Consider the following 17,946-nt stretch of genomic DNA (forward strand, 5'->3'; position numbering starts at 1 on the left):
TTGACTCCTTTCGTTTCCAGTACATGGCAGAGTTGATATGCCATGCTCGCAAATCCATGTGCGTGCACTCATAGGAACTTTCACCATGGGGTAGTCTGCAATCCTAGCAAACCCTTGTGCTCGCTCCGCCTGTTTCTCGCTGGCAAGAGAAAATGAAATGAAGTTAACTCTCTTTGAATTGAGAGATTCTCCCTTATGCAATAGTGCACAGCAAACTATGAGATCTTGCAAATAGCTCGAGCTCCAACCTGGAAGGAGCCATGCACATAAAAATTCATTGCCACAGTCACCTGCAATGCAGTCCTTACTCTGCTCTGAGATTTCAGTTGTGGGTGCAGCAGTTGGCAGATTTCAGTGCGGATATTCTTACTGAAGTGCAGACATCTCACACGTCGTTCTTTGCTGACATTCAGGTAAAGAATTGCTCTCTTAACATAGACGGCCTATTGCTGAAAGCCCTTCTCCCGCTCCTCCCTCTTTTGACAAACTGTCCTGTTTTGTGTGATCTCTGATTGATGCATGATCTGCCTGCTTTGCACAGTTCTGGTGGATATTAGCTTTGAGCCTGCTATTGCCTTCACCAAGATGGCATTCACGGCAGTAGTGTACACGTGCGCAGTGGACACCATTTTATCCTGAACCGCACCCATAGTGCCCAAACAATGGGTGCTACTTGTTAATTCTATATCAATCGTGTTTAATTATATGCAGGTGGAGGTAATTAATTGGGGGCAAACTTGCGCACATATAAAGAGACACTTACTGAAATTGTATAGGGATTGAGTTAGGAGGTACATCCCTATAATGTTTCATTACAGTACTTAACTCCAACACATCAAAACTAGCATCTGGTCCAGTCTGAGTGCCCAACCAGTTCAACTGACTTATCAATCAAGCTTCGCAATTACTCTGTCTCTTCTTTAGATATGACATCATCTTTCTGCGATGACCTAGTACAATTAACTGGGATGGGAGTGACACTCTCTAACTAGGATTGTTGATTTTTTTTTATTTGTTCATAGGATGTGGGTGTCGCTGGCTAGGCCAGCATTTATTGCCCATCCCTAATTGCCCTTGAGAAGGTGGTGGTGGTGAGCTGCCTTCTTGAACCGCTGCAGTCCATGTGGGGTAGGTGCACCCACAGTGCTGTTAGGAAGGAAGTTCCAGGATTCTGAGCCAGCGACTGTGAAGGAACGGTGATATAGTTACAAGTCAGGATGGTGCGTGGCTTCGATGGGATCTTGCAGGTGGTGGTGTTCCTATGTATCTGCTGCCCTTGTCCTTTTAGGTGGTAGAGGTCACAGGTTTGGAAGGTGCTGTCTAAGGAGTCTTGGTGCGTTGCTGCAGTGCATCTTGTTGATGGTACACACTGCTGTCATTGTGCGTTTGTAATGGAGTGCCAATCAAGTGGGCTGCTTTGTCCTGGATGGTGTCTAGCTTCTTGAGTGTTATTGGAGCTGCACCCATCCAGGCAAGTGGAGAGTATTCCATCACACTCCTGACTTGAGCCTTGTAGATGGTGGACGGGCTTTGGGGAGTCAGGAGGTGAGTTACTCGCCTCAGGATTCCTAGCCTCTGACCTGCTCTTGTAGCCATGTTATTTATATGGCTACTCCAGTTCAGTTTCTGGTCAATGGTAACTCCAAGATTGTTGATAGTGGGGGATCAGCGATCGTAAAGCCATTGAATGTCAAGGGGGGAGGGGTGTGGGTGGTTAGATTCTCTCTTGTTGGAGATGGTCATTGCCTGGCACGTGTGTGGCGCGAATATTACTTGCCACTTTTATTTTTATTTTTTATTTATTTTTTTATTTAGAGATACAGCACTGAAACAGGCCCTTCGGCCCACCGAGTCTGTGCCGACCAACAACCACCCATTTATACTAACCCTACAGTAATCCCATATTCCCTATCACCTACCTACACTAGGGGCAATTTACAACGGCCAATTTACCTATCACCTGCAAGTCTTTGGATGTGGGAGGAAACCGGAGCACCCGGCGAAAACCCACGCAGACACAGAGAGAACTTGCAAACTCCGCACAGGCAGTACCCAGAATCGAACCCGGGTCCCTGGAGCTGTGAGGCCGCGGTGCTAACCACTGCGCCACCCATAATTATTAGCCCAAGCCTGGATATTGTCCAGGTCTTGCTGCATTTCTACACGGACTGCTTCATTATCTAAGGAGTCGCGAATGGTGCTAAACATTGTGCAATCAGCAGCAAACATCCTTACTTCTGACCTTGTGGTTGAAGGCAGGTCATTGATGAAGCAGCTAAAGAAGGTTGGGCCTAGGACACTACCCTGAGGAACTCTTGCAGTGATGTCATCGAGCTGAGATGATTGACCTCCAACAACCACAACCATCTTCTTTTGTGCTCGGTGTGACTCAAACCAGCGAAGAGTTTTCCCCGATTCCAGTTTTGCTGGGGCTCCTTGAAGCCATACTCAGTCAAATGCTGCGTTGTTCCCAAGGGCAGTCACTTTAACCTCACCTCTGGAGTTCAGCTCTTTTGCCCATGTTTGAACCAAGGCTGTAATGGGGTCAGGAGCTGAGTGGCCCTGACGGAACTCAAACTGAGCATCACTGAGCAGGTTACTGCTAAGCAAGTGCCGCTTGATAGCACTGTTGGCGACACCTTCCATCACTTTACTGATGATTGAGAGTAGATTAATGGGGCGGTAATTGGCTAGGTTGGACTTGTCCTGCTTTTTGTTTACAGGACATTACTGGGCAATTGTCCACATTGCCAGGTAGCTGCCAGTGTTGTAGCTGTACTGGAACAGCTTGGCAAGAGACGCAGAAAGTTCTGGAGAACAGGTCTTCAGTACGTTGTCACCAGAACGTTGTCGGGGCCCATAGCCTTTGCAGTATCCAGTGCTTTCAGTCATTTCTTGATATCGCGCAGAGTGAATCAAATTGGCTAAAGACTGGCATCTGATATGCTGGGGACTTCAGGAGTGGACGATCCATCTCAGCCGACTCATCACTTCTGGCTGAAGATTGCTGCAAATGCTTCAGCCTCATCTTTTGCACTGATGTGCTGGGCTCCCCCATCATTGAGGATGGGGATATTTATGGAGCCACCTCCTCCAGTTAGTTGTTTAATTGTCCACCATTATTCATGAGTGGATGTGGCAGGACTGCAGATCTGATGCGTTGGTTGTGGGATCGCTTAGCTCTGTCTGTCGCATGCTGCTTATGCTGTTTGGCACACAAGTAGTCCTGGATTGTAGCTTCACCAGGTTGACACTTCATTTTGAGGTATGCCTGGTGCTGGCTTGCCCTCCTGTACTCTTCGTTGAACCAGTGTTGACCCCCGGCTTGATGGTAATGGTAGAGTGGGGGATGTGTCGGGTCATGAGGTTACAGATTGTGATTCAGTACAATTCTGCTGCTGCTGATGGTACATAGTGCCTAATGGAGGCCCAACTTTGCATTGCTAGATCTGTTCGAAATCTATCCCATATAGCAAGCTGTCCACAGATCCACTTCATTCTTCCACTGGTCATATGGTTCAACTCTGAGAACATTAAAAGGTAATCACACCCCAGCAATTTACAGTTGCATTTTGCCATTGCTCATAATAGCTATTAGGATTGTCGTCTTCTGTCCGAATTTTTTTTCTTAGTTTCCAACCTTCACCTTTAGGCAACCATTCTCTGCTACCATATTATATTCCAGAAAGACAGTTGGTGAAGGATGATACTTTTCTCAGTCTTACATTTGTTACGAACACGTGTTGTGACGTGGGTGGTTCCCACTGTTCAACTCCCCACCTGACTGCAGCAAGTGTATTTGTATTAAAGTTTAGCCCCTTGGTGTTTTATTTTTCAAATAAACAGATAGCAACAGGTTTTCTTGTAGGTTTTAAAAAAACAGAAAATCAACTGTTTATTGATCAATATGCCTTATCCCGAAATTGTCGCAACCGCATCCACTCACGCATTCGCTCTCATGCACATGCACTCACGCGCACACACAAAGAGAGATAGAGAAGGGGACAAGGAAGGTGACTTTTGGTGGGGAGGAAAGGTTACGATAGACCTGTTGAATTCTCTTGGAAATCACGTTCTCGATGAATGCAGAGATGGATACATGAGATGATTGTAGATTTCTTTCTTCTTTGAAGGTTCGCTGAAGATGGTGGGTTACTTTTAGCTCTCACTCCTGTATAATGTAGATGTAGGATTCTGCAGCAAGGCTGGCATGCTTTCTCTGGCTTGGCTGGAACACAAACTGTTAGAATGTTGCTTTATCTCTCTCTCTCTGGCTGTCTTTTTTTTTAAAGCAAAGCTGTTATCTCTCACCTCCTGTTAGGAGACACTCTGGTCTCTTCCCCAGGACGTGGCTGCTTCACACCTCCTTTATTCAGAAGAAGACATTCAATTCTGGAATGTTTTAGGATAGGTGTCAGATGGGTTCAGTTGATACCTCTTAGCTTTGAAGATCTGTCCTTTGTCTTTGTCAGACATTTTGAATACACAAAAGGCCAATCCCATTTTTCTTTGGTGACTATTTTGGACCATATTTCACTTTTTAAAAATAAAGGTTCATTTTTTAAAGACAAAGTGCGTTTTTACATAACTCCATGATTGTTGTATCATCACCCTTCTGTTGTGCATGACATTTATTTAGAGTAAAACATTACAAGCATCTACCTCCTAATTCATTACTGAGCCCAATTTCACACAGACGGTGTTGTTGAGTCAAGCTCAACATACACAGACTTATTGGTTCCATTACCAATGATAACTGCAATTTATTATTTGTATAAATTACAAAATGACACTCATCAAGAATATACATCACTTTACTGAATCAAAAAAATCACAGAACAGTACAGCACAGGAGGCCCATTGAATCTGCGCCAGCTCTTTTGAAGAGCAATCCAGTTCGTCCCACTTCCCTGCTCGTTGCATCTGTATCCATCAACTTATCAGGCAGGGCATTCCAAATCCTAACCACTCATTGTGTAACAGGTTTTTCCTTATGTCACCCCTGATTCTTTTGCCAATCACCTTAAATCTCTGCCCTCTGGTTATCGACTCTTCAGCCATTGTAAAGAGTTTCTCTTTACCTACTCTATCTAAACCTTTTATGACTTTAAACCCGTCGATCAAATCTCCTGATCTGCACAGCTCTAAGGAAAATAACCCTAGCTTCTCCAGCCTATTCACGTAATTCTAACAGTTCATCCCTGGAACAATTCTGGTAAATCTCTTTTTTAAACTTTCCATAGCCTTCACATCCTTCCTAAAATGTTGTTCCCAGAATTTGACATAATATTCCAGTTGCAGCCGAGCTATTGTTTTATAGCGTAGCTTCCTGGTTTTTGCACTCTAAGCCTCGATTTATAAAGCCCAGGATTCCATATGCTTTATTAACTGCTGAAGGATTGGAAGTAGTACAAATAATTGTCATGATGTTTAATGTTCATATTCCAACATTTTCATTGTATTTAATTAAATAACCTATCCATTCAACTGTTTTACAGCAATAACAATTTCCCTAGTTACCAGTCAAAGAGGCAGGAAACAAAAGTGAAACCTAATAAAATTTTAGCATGAAGCTAGATCAAAGTACTCATTCCCTTGTGGAGAAGAGAACCAAGTTCATATTACCACTATACATGATCTAATCATCTTGAACAAACTGCGGAATAGGTTAATTTGAATTCACTCTACTTAATTTGAACGTGTTGACAGTACATCCTGTACCCACGAATAATAATCTTCCTTAATAACTGTATGGTATTAAAATGCTAAACACTGAAATAATAAAAACAAATATGTCATAGGAATTGCGTGTCATTACATTAAATTAAAATATTTTGCTCTAAGAACAAGGTGCTACACTTAAATTATGCAAAATTGAAAATTAACAGCTTTTAAAAAATCATTATAAGCCTAAAAAGTCAATTTACTAATAGCATAATTTCCTAATATTTAATGATACCCTTAACAGCAATTATTTGTATTTGCATAACATCTTTAACATAATAAAATGCCTTAAGGAACTTCACAGGAGCTTTAGAAAACAAAATTTGACACAAAGCTATATAAGGAGAGATATTAGGGCAGAAGACCAAAAATTTGGTCAAAGAGGTGGGTTTTAAGGAGTGTCTTAAAGGAGGTAAGAGAAGAGAGGCAGTGGGGTTTAGGGAGTGAATTCCAGAACTTAGGGCCTTGGTAGCTGAAGGCACAGCCACCAATGGTGCAGCAATTAAAAGCAGGAATGTTCAAGAGGCAGAAGTAGAGGAGTGCAGGTATCTTGGAGGGTTGGAGGGGATTACAGAGATAGGGCAGGGAGAAGCCTTGAGGGATCTGAAAACAAGCATGAGAATTTTAAAATCAAGGCTTCGCTGAACCAGGAGCCTATGTAGGTCAGCGAGCACGGTGAATGGCACTTAGTGCGATAAGGACACAGCCAGCTGAGTTTTGGGTGACGCTAAGTTTATGAATAGTAGAATGTGGGAGACCGGCCAGGAGTGCGTTGTAATAGTGAAGCCTTGAAGAAACAATGGTATGGATAACTTCATTAGTTGTAAATCTTGCCATTGTCTCTCTCATTTTAAACCTTCATTGTATTTTTATAATACTATATTATCACACACAATTTAAAGTAGAATTAGTGAAATGCATAGAACCACAAAACAGTAATGCCAATATTCTACAACTCAAAATTTACAAGACATCAAAAAGGTTAATGAGGTCTATTTATACATCTTGAAATGTTTGAAATTCATTGCTGCTTATTCTTTTATGAAACAGAAGATAGCCTCAGCTAGCTATGCTTACAAAAAAAAGTGTCAATGTTCTTTGAATGATAGCAGAATATCCTAGAATAGGAGCATCAAAATCATTATAGAACAGTTTATGTGCCACACAGTTCTAGAACAGACAGCTTCAGAGCAAGTCACAAGCTGCAACATGGCCAAGGCTTTCTGATGACATTAAAAGTAAATCATGCAGTGTGTAGCCATCCAAAACCTTTGTTATAGTCCTGAAGCAATATCCCTGAACCAGCTGCTACTTAGTATACGCCATCAAATCTTTTATCTTGTTACTGAAGTTTTGCTCTACATATGTCCTTTTTGTTATAGTTAGCACGTTTTTCCACACAAAATACCACTACCTAGCAGGAAGTAAGTACACTCAAAATATGATCAAGATCTCAAAGGGTACAAGATAGCTATTTAATATACTTATAGATTGTACAAGAGGGAATACCCTCAAATGTAGAAGGCAGAGAGTGAGAAGACAGTTCAGATTAAATTACTTGATGCAGAGGTGAAGAATATATTGAATGAGTTGCCAAGGAGGCAGCGAGAGCTGATTACAACAGTGAAATCAAGAGAAAACTGTATAAAGGCCCGGGGAAAGATATGATAGAGGGGGTATGAGAGGCATCATGGGATATTTCCTAAAGGTAAGATAGTCTGCCATGGTTTTTTCAGTTCCACATTCCCCAGTTGAACAAAGTCTACAGTGTTCTGTAGAATTCTTCTAAGAAGCAGAATAAATCTGGTTGATAAATATGAAAAGAAACAAAAGTAATACACCAACTATTTTACACACAGTTGGGTTTCTTTGAATTATTTGCAATGATAAATCTTAGAATTATGAATTAATTCTACAATTTATCATTTATTTCTATGAAGCTGGAACTTTTACCTAATGTCCACATCCAATGCTAGATTCTAAGATAAATAAGTCGTAATTTTCTGTCAGTGAATTATGATTTTTTGACTAGTTTCAGAATGCACGCAATTCCCCGATCTTGCTCATTAAATAGTGATTAAACCACTCTGCTGCACCATATCAAGGAGCATGGGGAACCAATCAACAGTAAGTGTCATAGTTTACCATAGAAACCCCAATTTACATGGCATTATATGACAAACAACATGGCAGCATGCAACAACATTTTTTCAACTGCATGTGTTAGCATATAGTGTTTTTATATTGTCAGCAACAAAGTTTTTAACACCCCTCGTGTATATTATACAATATATGCTTAATTATCAAAAACTGAACACACCTGATAAAGATAATTTTCACTTTTGATGGTGCACTTTTAATTATTGATGAAGCATTCTGATGACTACGTCCATACAGTAACTGCCCATTTATCTGCAAATAAAGCAAAATATGGATCAGGATTAAAAATATCCAATCTTCACCAGAGATTACCTGGTCAAACTGCTTAAAAATGCAGAAATTGTAAAGTGCCTAAAATCCATTATGTCATGATGTTAGTATTTAGGCTTACAATTTCTATTGCGATTTATAAATCAGTCTTTGTTTAATAGAGAAGCATTTACATTTTAATTAAATATGAGGGACTAAATATCGGTTTGTTTTTTACAAGTTGTCCTTTGGTGAAAGTGATAGTAATGTAAGAATAAGCTTAGAGAAAAATATTTTTAAATAATTTGATTGTAAGGAGACATTTCAACCTGCTGGTATACAACTGAACTGCATCATAAGTGGCAGGATGTGGCTGTGCATCCACATTCCCTACACACACTGGTTCCATATCTCAGCTGGGATGACAAGGAAAGGTGCAACCAGAAATAAAGGGAACATTGTATTGAAAACAATAGCATCAGCAATATCTGACAAACAAAACAGCAGAGGTCAGAGAGTATAATGCCTGCGTGCCTTCTCAATCATGGAACAGTAAGGCAAACTCCAGTGAGAACTGGATCAAAGATAAGGCAAGAAACTTATTAGCACTGATTCTTTGACTCCCTTTGGGAATGGCTCCTGGGAACACCAGATCAGTGAAATTATCCTACTTTATGGTAGGGGAAGAAACCTAAAATGGAATAATAAATCAAAACTGTTGTAAGGAGGATATTTGGGGAAAAACAGCTTGGCAACTACAGTATTGAGGACAAAATAGACATTTCTAGGAGACAACCTTTCAATGTTACATGAACCCCTTTGTGCAAGATGGCATTTGGCTACAGATTATAAAATTACTTAATTTCTTTATCCATTAAAATATAAGATAAAATACAAAAAATGTAAAATAAAAATAAATGCTTAGCTCTATTTCCTGAGACTAGAGGCCATCAAATGAGAACATAATTAATTCTAACATAAATAGCTAGCACATCTCTTTGTAACTCCAGTGTCACGTAAAGCCTTCATAGTGAAAGATACTTGCCTCCAGTAACTCATCTGCAATCTGTATCCTGCCATCTTTGCCAGCTGCTCCATTTGCATCAATGCCAACGACAAAAACACTCATTCTGGATCGGTCCTTGTTGCCAGCTAGGCTGAGGCCCAGCCCACTCTTCCCCTTTTCCAGCTCAATCATATACAGTTCCCCCATCAAACTTCCATACCGTTGTCTGATCTTCTCTTCATGGATTGTGCAGATCATAAAAAATTGAGTAAATATTTACCAAAGCTCACTGTAGTTGTTTCAACTCCCCTTATACCACTCCCAGCTTTTCAGAAATAGAACATGCATTAGCGTGTTAATGAAACACACCATTCACTTATTCGGAACCTGATTATGCATCTTTCCAGTCTACTCAATGTATATATTTAATATAAGTATAAAGTTATTACCATAAGCATACCAATCATTTTATTTGTTGCAGAATTCCTTATAACAAATATTATAACGACTGTCTTAAGGAAATAAAATGCAAAATTATTTATCTTCACAAAGAATTGTAATTATCTCGAATTTCAAGGTTATTTCATGCAATGAACTAATATTTCTGGTTACAACGAATAAGGATTAAACCTAGCCTTCCTGAATAAACAGATACATGAAGGTTCATACAAAATGCAATGACCAGTACTTCAATTATATATTTCTATTGTAGCTACCAGTCTTAAAATGCAAGCTGCAATATATGTTTCAGCCAGACAATACTTTCTTGTCTTGCACAGGAGAGACGTCTGTGCATGTATGACTACACACATGCATAAAACTTCAGTTCCCAATGGTTCAAATTGAAACATTTGGGCCTAGAAATTCATCTAGGATGGTGGCGCAAAACAGGCAGTATCGGATGGGCCGCCTGTTATATGCAGTACCTGATACTTAGTTCCATTGCAGTCAATGGAATTAAATATCAGATGTTGCATAGAACGAGTGGCCGATCCAATGATGCCTGCTTTGTGCCACCGCCTAAGAAGAATTTCTAGACCTTGAGGTATATGGAAGCCCATACCACGTTTTAAAGCCAGATTTGACATTATGCTGCGGTTACATTTCACTTTTAACCAATTCAAAATTTACTTCCTCTCCAGTAACTATCAAAGAATCAGGGAACAATACAGCACAGAAAGCGACCATTTGGTGTACAGTGCCTGTGCCAACTCTTCAAAATATCTTTCCAATTGGGCCTACGCCCCTGCTCTTTCCCCAGAGTCCTGCAAATGTTTCCCCTTCAAGTATTTATCCAATTCCCATTTGACAGTTATTCTTGAATCTGCTTCCAACACCATTTCAGGCTGTGTATCCAAATCACAATAACTTGCTGTGTATCTTTTTTTCCCTCATTGAGCCTCGGGTTCTTTTGCCAATTATCTTTTATCCGTGTCCTCTGGTTACTGACCCTTCTGCCACCGAAGCAGTTCATAGGATCATAGGAAATGGGAGCAGGAATAGGCCATTCGATCCATCGAGCCTGCTCTGCCATTCAAACAGATCATGGCTGATCATCTACCTCTACGCCATTTTTCCCCACTATCCCCATATCCCTTGATGTCATTAGTATTCAGGAATCTATAGATTTCTGTCTTGAACATGCTCAATGATTGAGCTTCCACATCCCAGTCTTAAATGGCCTACACCTTATTCTGAGACTGTGTCCCCAGGTTCTAGACTCACCAGCCAGAGGAAACATCCTATCCACATTTCTATCACGCCCTGTAAGATTCAAATGAGATCACTTCTCATTCTTCGAAACTCTAGAAAATACAGGCCCAGTTTCTGCAATCTCTCCTCATAAGACAATCCCGCCAGCCCAGGGATTAGTCTGCTGAACCTCCATTGCACTCCCTCTATGGCAAGTATATCCTTCCTTAGGTTAGCAGATCAAAACTGTACACCATACTCCAGCTGCAGTCTCAGCAAAGCTCCATACAATTGACTTATTTTATTTTTTCTTTCGAGATACAGCACTGAAACAGGCCCTTCGGCCCACTGAGTCTGTGCCGACCAACAACCACCCATTTATACTAACCCTACAGTAATCCCATATTCCCTACCACCTACCTACACTAGGGGCAATTTACAATGGCCAATTTACCTATCACCTGCAAGTCTTTGGCGGTGGGAGGAAACCAGAGCACCCGGCGAAAACCCACGCAGTCACAGGAGAACTGGCAAACTCCGCACAGACAGTACCCAGAATTGAACCCGGGTCCCTGGAGCTGTGAAGCTGCAGCACTAACCACTGCGCCGCCCTGTTTACTCCTGTACACAAATCCTCTTACAATAAGGGACAACATACTATCTGCTTTCCTAATTACTTGCTGCACCTGCACATTAGCTTTTAGTGACCTATGTACAAGGACATCCAGGTCCCTTTGGATATCAACGCTTCCCAATCTCTCACCATTTAAGAAATACTCTGCATTTCTGTTTTTGCTACCAAAGTGGACAACTTCACGTTGTTCCACATTATATTCCATCTGCCATGTTATTGCCTACTCAGTTAACCTGTCTAAATCCCCTTGAAGTCTCTTTGCATCCTTCTCTCAACTCACATTCCCACCTAGTTTTGTGTTATCAGCAAACCTGCATATATTGCATTTGGTCCCCACATCCAAATCATTGATATAGATCGTGAGTAACTGTGCCCTCTGCCTTCACACAAAGATTTCCTATTTGGTCCCTAATCCACCCACCCTTCCTTTAACTACCCTTTTACTGCTTTTCTCCTTTGCAAACACTGGTGTGTATTATTTAAGTGTCCTCAGCACTTCAAATCTATCCTGATGAATTCATTGTCTTCCGTCTCTCAGAAATCTTAATCCACTCTTAATTTTCTTTTCTGTGGAATTTTAAAAAAATATTTTGATATCACGCACTGTTCCTTTGCTTTCATTATTCCTCTGTAAAACTGTTTCTTCATTTTATCATATTCTCTCTACTTTTTCATACTTGTGTGCTCTCCTCTTCAAATTTAGCTTATTACTGAGGTTTAGTAATTACTAAGGTAATTGCGGTTCCAAGCACATACCTGCGCCAATGCTAGGATCACCTCTCTCCACCTCCATAACATTGCCCAACACTGCTCCTGCCTTTGCTCATCTGCTGCTGAAACCTCCATTCACACCTTTGTTATGTCTAGACTTGAATACGCCAACATGCCCCTGGCCAGCCTCCCAACTTTCTTTGCACCCTCTGTCAACTTGAGGTCATCAAAAACCCTGTTACTATTCTGAGGTGCTCACTCAGATATAACTCATCGGCCTGAACTATTTTATTGTTCATAACTAGATTTAGTAAAGCCTTGCCCCTTGTCGAAATCCAAACATACTTTTTGAGGCAGAAGTCCTATCTCTATTTTAGGAATTCCATTCCCTTTTCTTATTTTACTCCCACCCTGTCTCAATTAATGAATTGGTAATTAAAATCTCCAAGAACAACATTTGTGTTAGTCCTACTGATCTTTCTGATATAGAGTCATAGAGTTACACAGCACAGAAACAGGCCCTTCGGCCCACCATGTCCGTGCTGGCCATCAAGCCTATTTATTCTAATCCCATTTTCCAGCACTTGGCCTGTAGCCTTGTATGCTATGGCGTTTCAAGTGCTCATCTAAATACTTCTTAAATGTTGTGAGGATTCCTGCCTCTACCACCCCTTCAGACAATGCGTTCCAGATTCTAACCACCCTCTGGGTGAAATTTTTTCCCTCAAATCTCCTCTAAACCTCATGCCCCTTACCTTAAATCTATGCTCCCGGCTATTGACCCCTCCGCTAAGGGAAAAAGTTTCTTCCTATCTACCCTATCTATGCCTCTCATAATTTTGTGTACCTCAATCAGGTGCCCCCTCAGCCTTCTCCACTCTAAGAAAAACAACCCTAGCCTATCCAGTCTCTCTTCATAGCTGAAATGCTCCAGCCCAGGCCCCATCCTGGTGAAATTCCACTGCACCCTCTTCAGTGCAATCACATCCTTCCTATAGTGTGGTGCTCAGAACTGTACACAGTATTCCAGCTGTGGCCTAACTAGCATTTTGTACAGATCCATCATAACCTCCCTGCTCTTATATTCTATGCCTCGGCTAATAAAGGCAAGTATCCCATATGCCTTCCTGATCACCTTATCTACATGTGCTGCAGCCTTCAGTGATGTATGGACAAGTACACCAAGGTCCCTCAGACCCTCTGTACTTCCATCTATTGTATATTCCCTTGCCTTATTAGTCCTCCCAAAATGCATCACCTCACACTTCTCAGGATTAATTCCATTTGCCACTGCTCCGCCCATCTTACCAGCCCATCTATATCGTCCTGTAATCTAAGGCTTTCCTCCTCACTTCTTACGACACCACCAATTTTCGTGTCATCTGCAAACTTACTGATCATACCTCCTAAATTCTCGACTACATCATTAATGTACACTACAAACAGCAAGGGTCCCAGCACCAATCCCTGCGGTACACCACTTGTCACAGGCTTCCAATCGCAAAAACAAACCTCGATCATCCCCTCTGCCACCTGCCACTAAGCCAATTTTGTCTCTTCAATCTTCCTCCCATAAATGGGGGACCTGTAGTACAGCCCTACTAAGTAAATCCTTGACCTCTAACCATATTAATTCTGTTTGAATCTCTCTTTTGTGTCATCAGTCACCTCTACAGCATGGATGCCCTGCTTCACCATTAATTCCACTCTGCCTTTCTTACTTCTTTTGCCCCTCATAAAAAATTATAACTCAATATGTTTGTTTTCCACTCCTGCCAGTTTGGTGCCAAGTTTCCGCTAGTGCTATTTAATCAATACCTTCTTGTGACATAATTGTCCCTAATTCTCCCCAATTATTTCCCACTGTCAGCATTGCAAGACACATACTTCATCTCTTTTTAATGCTACTCCTTTTCTCTTGATTTTTCATTCAAGCTAATATCTTGTTATTATATCACTTTTCTCCCCATCTCTAACTGGTCAATCAGATTTACTTCCTCCACTTCTTTTCTTCCTCTGCATGCTAGCCTTTTTGCTACATTCTTGTTCAATTGTGCATTAACTTCACCTGCTTCTACCTCCTCTACTCTGTCTTTTTGATTGCTTTTATTTTCTCTGCTAATCATTATTCCTAGTTAAATAACTCTTCACTTATCTGTTTTACCAGTACATTCTTCATCACTGAATCTAGGCAGATCACTGGAAATCTACTTGACAATAAAGGGAATCATAGATGACCCTGAACTGATTTCACCCCATGTCTTTCAGTTGCTCGGTGAACAGGATTTGTTTCAATTTCTCCCTCTTTAACCTAGGGACATTAAGGCCTCCCGAGCTGAGACCACCAAAACAGCAGAGACCAGGCCTGGATTTTCAATCGGGGTTCGGGAACCTGACACCCGGATTATTTCCAGATCCCAACCCCGTGTCGCATCAGCATTGCAACGCCATTTTCATATGCAAAGGGACGAATCAGCGTCCAATTAGAGGCACTGGGAGCGGCCTGGAGGTGCACAGTAACCGAACCTTTGAAAAAGCAAATGGCAGCCATGACTGGTATTGCCGTTCACTGATGAGATGGAGCAGCAAGGTACTCAGAGGGCCAGCGTTTGCACAGCAGGCTCCACAGGCAGCACCAAGGTTCTCCGATGTCTCCCTTCGGGCTTTAACAGATGCAGTGGCATTCAGGAGAAAGATCTTGTTTCCGGAGTCTGGAAGAAGAAACATGCCTGGTGACACAAAGAATGGATGGAGATGGAGACAGAGATCAGCAGCCAAGGAGTGGCCAGAAGGATGTGGGTCCAGTCTAGGAAAAGATTCAATGACTTGATAAGGTGTGGAAAGGTGAGTGGCCAGTGACACCCAGATGACAGCTCTTGAACTCTGTATACACCAGCATGCAGACGAGCTGAGTAAACTGAGTGCCCATAGTTCTCCCTAACATTGTCAGATCAAGTTCCCAATTAAATCACTGAGATGTAAACAACCCTCACATGTGGGGCACAATTGAGCAGGGGGCATCACTCTGGAGCACAACAGCTCATATGAATATCATGCTGGAATAGGTGAAGGAGGGCAGCCTCCTCATAAATCATTCTCTGATCATCCTGCAGGATAAGAGAGTGCACATCTCCCGGGAAATGACCTGGATGGGTGTTGGGGTGCCAGACCTCCACACATGATCCCGATGGAGGTGGCGGTGCTGGAAATTGTGAGGGTGCCATTGCGTCAGCCATGGCGAGACGCGAAGCAGTGAAGAGCAGGGCCATTTGATAACTCTATCTTCAGGTGACGGGCAGGGAGGAAACTCCTGTCCAGTGTGTCCTGTGGTTACAATACCACTGTCATCTGTGGGGTTGGTTGTGTCAATGCACCTGCTGAGTAGCCCAAGTTCCCATCACCACTTTCTTGTGTTTCCTACAGAGGCAGGAGCAAAGCAGGAACAGAGTATTCCAGCCCAGTTGTCACCAGCCTCCTCGGTGGGGGGAGATCTTCCAGAGCCTGCACTATCACATCATTCATCCGCACCATCAGACATACTCACCTCGGTTGGGCCACAAACAAGATTAGAATGGGAAGCACGGGGTGAGCAGCACATCACACATGAGTGAAAGGAGGACAGCGAGGCAGAGTCAGCTGTGGACAATCCCCCTTGGCTGATGGAGGACAGCCAGAGCCATGCTCCACTAGGCAAAGATGCTGGGCCTCAGGTGTCACAAACAAGGATGACTTTTCTGCACCATCAGAGGCAGATGACTTCCCGAATGTTGGAGATCCCTGAGGCATTGTGGAGCCAAGGGCAGACAATGGAGGAATTCATGCAGCGCATGTGCACTGTTATGACTCAGGGTTTTGAGCACGAGATCCTTCACCCACAGTGGCCAACCTCTTGGAGAGCTATATGCAGCACTACTCTGGGTGGATGCAGGAGCAGCGCACTGATATGCACAGAAAGAATGAGACTCTCCAGCATGGACCACTCAGTGTTGCTGATGGCGCAGAGATGCTTGGAGTGGATGCCAGCTCCGTCCAAGCCGGTAGCCTCATTCAGCATGCATGGGCACCATGAAGGTCGAACAGGATGATGAGGGGCCAACGGCATCATCCTTTGCCTTCTCAGCCACTCTAACTCAGGACATAAGGCCCTGTGATAGAGGATGCCCCTACAATGATGCAGCCACAGCAGCCTGTGGAACAGCCCCCACAGGCACCTCCAAGATGAGAACGGAAGCTACAGGCATTTCAGCGAGATGCAGAAACAAGAGAGCAGGCTGACTTCACTTCTTCCTCAGTCGCAGAGGGAGCACCCAGTTGAAGTGGATGGGAATGTGAGGTGCCATGCAGTTAGTTGTACTTTATGGATAACCTGGGTAATGTTTTCTCTTTGTTTTTCCATTGAGATCAATAATAATGCTTTTGATCAGACTTGTGTGTTATTATTGCTTGATGTCAAAAGGGAAATGGAATTGGGGGGGGGGTGGTTTGGGAGGACGGCAGAGTGGAGGGACCTGAGTTTGCTGTGAAGCCATGCCTATGATGTGGGAAAATGTTGATGATGGAGACCACATTCTCAATGGTTTTGGGAGGCAATGGGATTCTTCAGATGTGTGTGCTTGCTGGGTGACTTCTCGCTCCGATGGAAGGTGAATTACAGTCATCTGTCATAAGGGCTGAGAGGCGCTCAAGTGAAACGTTGCTGAATTAGCATGGCCCTTGCAGCCATACCAGCCTGCCAATTGCCATGAGGCCTGGGATGACCTTGGTGGTCATCTCCAATGCCTGGATGCCAGGCACCTCTGGAGCATTCCCTTCATCCTCCTCCGAGGAAGAGTGGCGTCCTTCTCGTCATCCAGCTCCAGGTCTCTTTGTATAGTCGCGCATGCAGCGCCCAACCGACAAACACAATACGAGACACGAGACACCCTGGCTGGCTCACAGTGGAGGGCACCACCCGACCAGTCAAGGCATGGAAATACATCTTCAAGATATCAATGCAGCATCTTGTTAGGAGATGGCTCTGGCTCTAACGCCTCTATGCATCCATGTCTGGATGCCAGACAGGCGTCAGGAGCCACCTTCTCAGGGGATAAACCTTATCCACCAACAGCCACCCACGGAATGGGATGTCAGCAACTGGGACTCTCAAGGATAAAGGAATCAAGACAGCTGCCCAGGGAACTTAGTGCAAACCTGCAAGATACGCTTCCTGTGGCCACAAACCAGCTGGGTATTCAGTGAGTGGAAGCCTTTTCAGAATCTGGCAGCCTGGTCTGTTGGTGCCTTGATATCTACACGGGTACAATCGATGACCCCCTGGACCTGAGGAAATCCATCGATGGCGGCAAAGCCAATGCTGTCTGTGCCTGTGCTGACCCATCTGTCTCAACATGGATGTAGTCCTCCTCCCCCCACTATGGAATAGGACATCCATGACCTGCCTGATGGCGTGGATGAGTCACTGACTGTGATACGCTACTCAGGTTGCAGCTGATCACTGGAATGACCCAGATGCATAAAAATTCCGTGCAAAGGTGATCTTGACAACTGCAGGTAGGGGACTGCTATGGGGGCCATGAGGCATCAGGTCATTGAGGATCAAAGTGCAAATATCCGAGACCATGTGCCTGGATTGGCAGAGTCTCATACAGTACTGGTGCTCTGTCATTTGAACGTAGCTAATTCTTGGGCAGTTGACCCGATGTCTTGGGTAGCGCCCTCTTCTTCTGGCAGCCCTCAACTGTGCTCCTCCGGCTTCCTCCTAATCAGGACG

At 43.2% G+C, this 17,946-nt stretch overlaps 1 protein-coding gene across 14 annotated transcripts in view; it reads right to left on the reverse strand.

Moving 5' to 3' along the window:
- LOC137369472 (multiple PDZ domain protein) overlaps positions 1–17,946 on the reverse strand; it is a 419,370-nt gene that overhangs the window by 98,253 nt on the left and 303,171 nt on the right. For all 14 annotated transcript variants that reach the window (XM_068030740.1, XM_068030727.1, XM_068030738.1 and 11 more), the window contains 2 exons: positions 9,179–9,375; positions 8,045–8,136 (listed from right to left, as the gene is read on the reverse strand). In XM_068030740.1, coding sequence (XP_067886841.1) covers positions 8,045–8,136; positions 9,179–9,375 — 289 coding nt within the window. The remainder of the gene's footprint in view (positions 1–8,044; positions 8,137–9,178; positions 9,376–17,946) is intronic.

Source organism: Heterodontus francisci, chromosome 4 (genome assembly GCF_036365525.1).
Source record: "Heterodontus francisci isolate sHetFra1 chromosome 4, sHetFra1.hap1, whole genome shotgun sequence".
In the NCBI taxonomy this organism is placed as follows: domain Eukaryota; kingdom Metazoa; phylum Chordata; class Chondrichthyes; order Heterodontiformes; family Heterodontidae; genus Heterodontus; species Heterodontus francisci.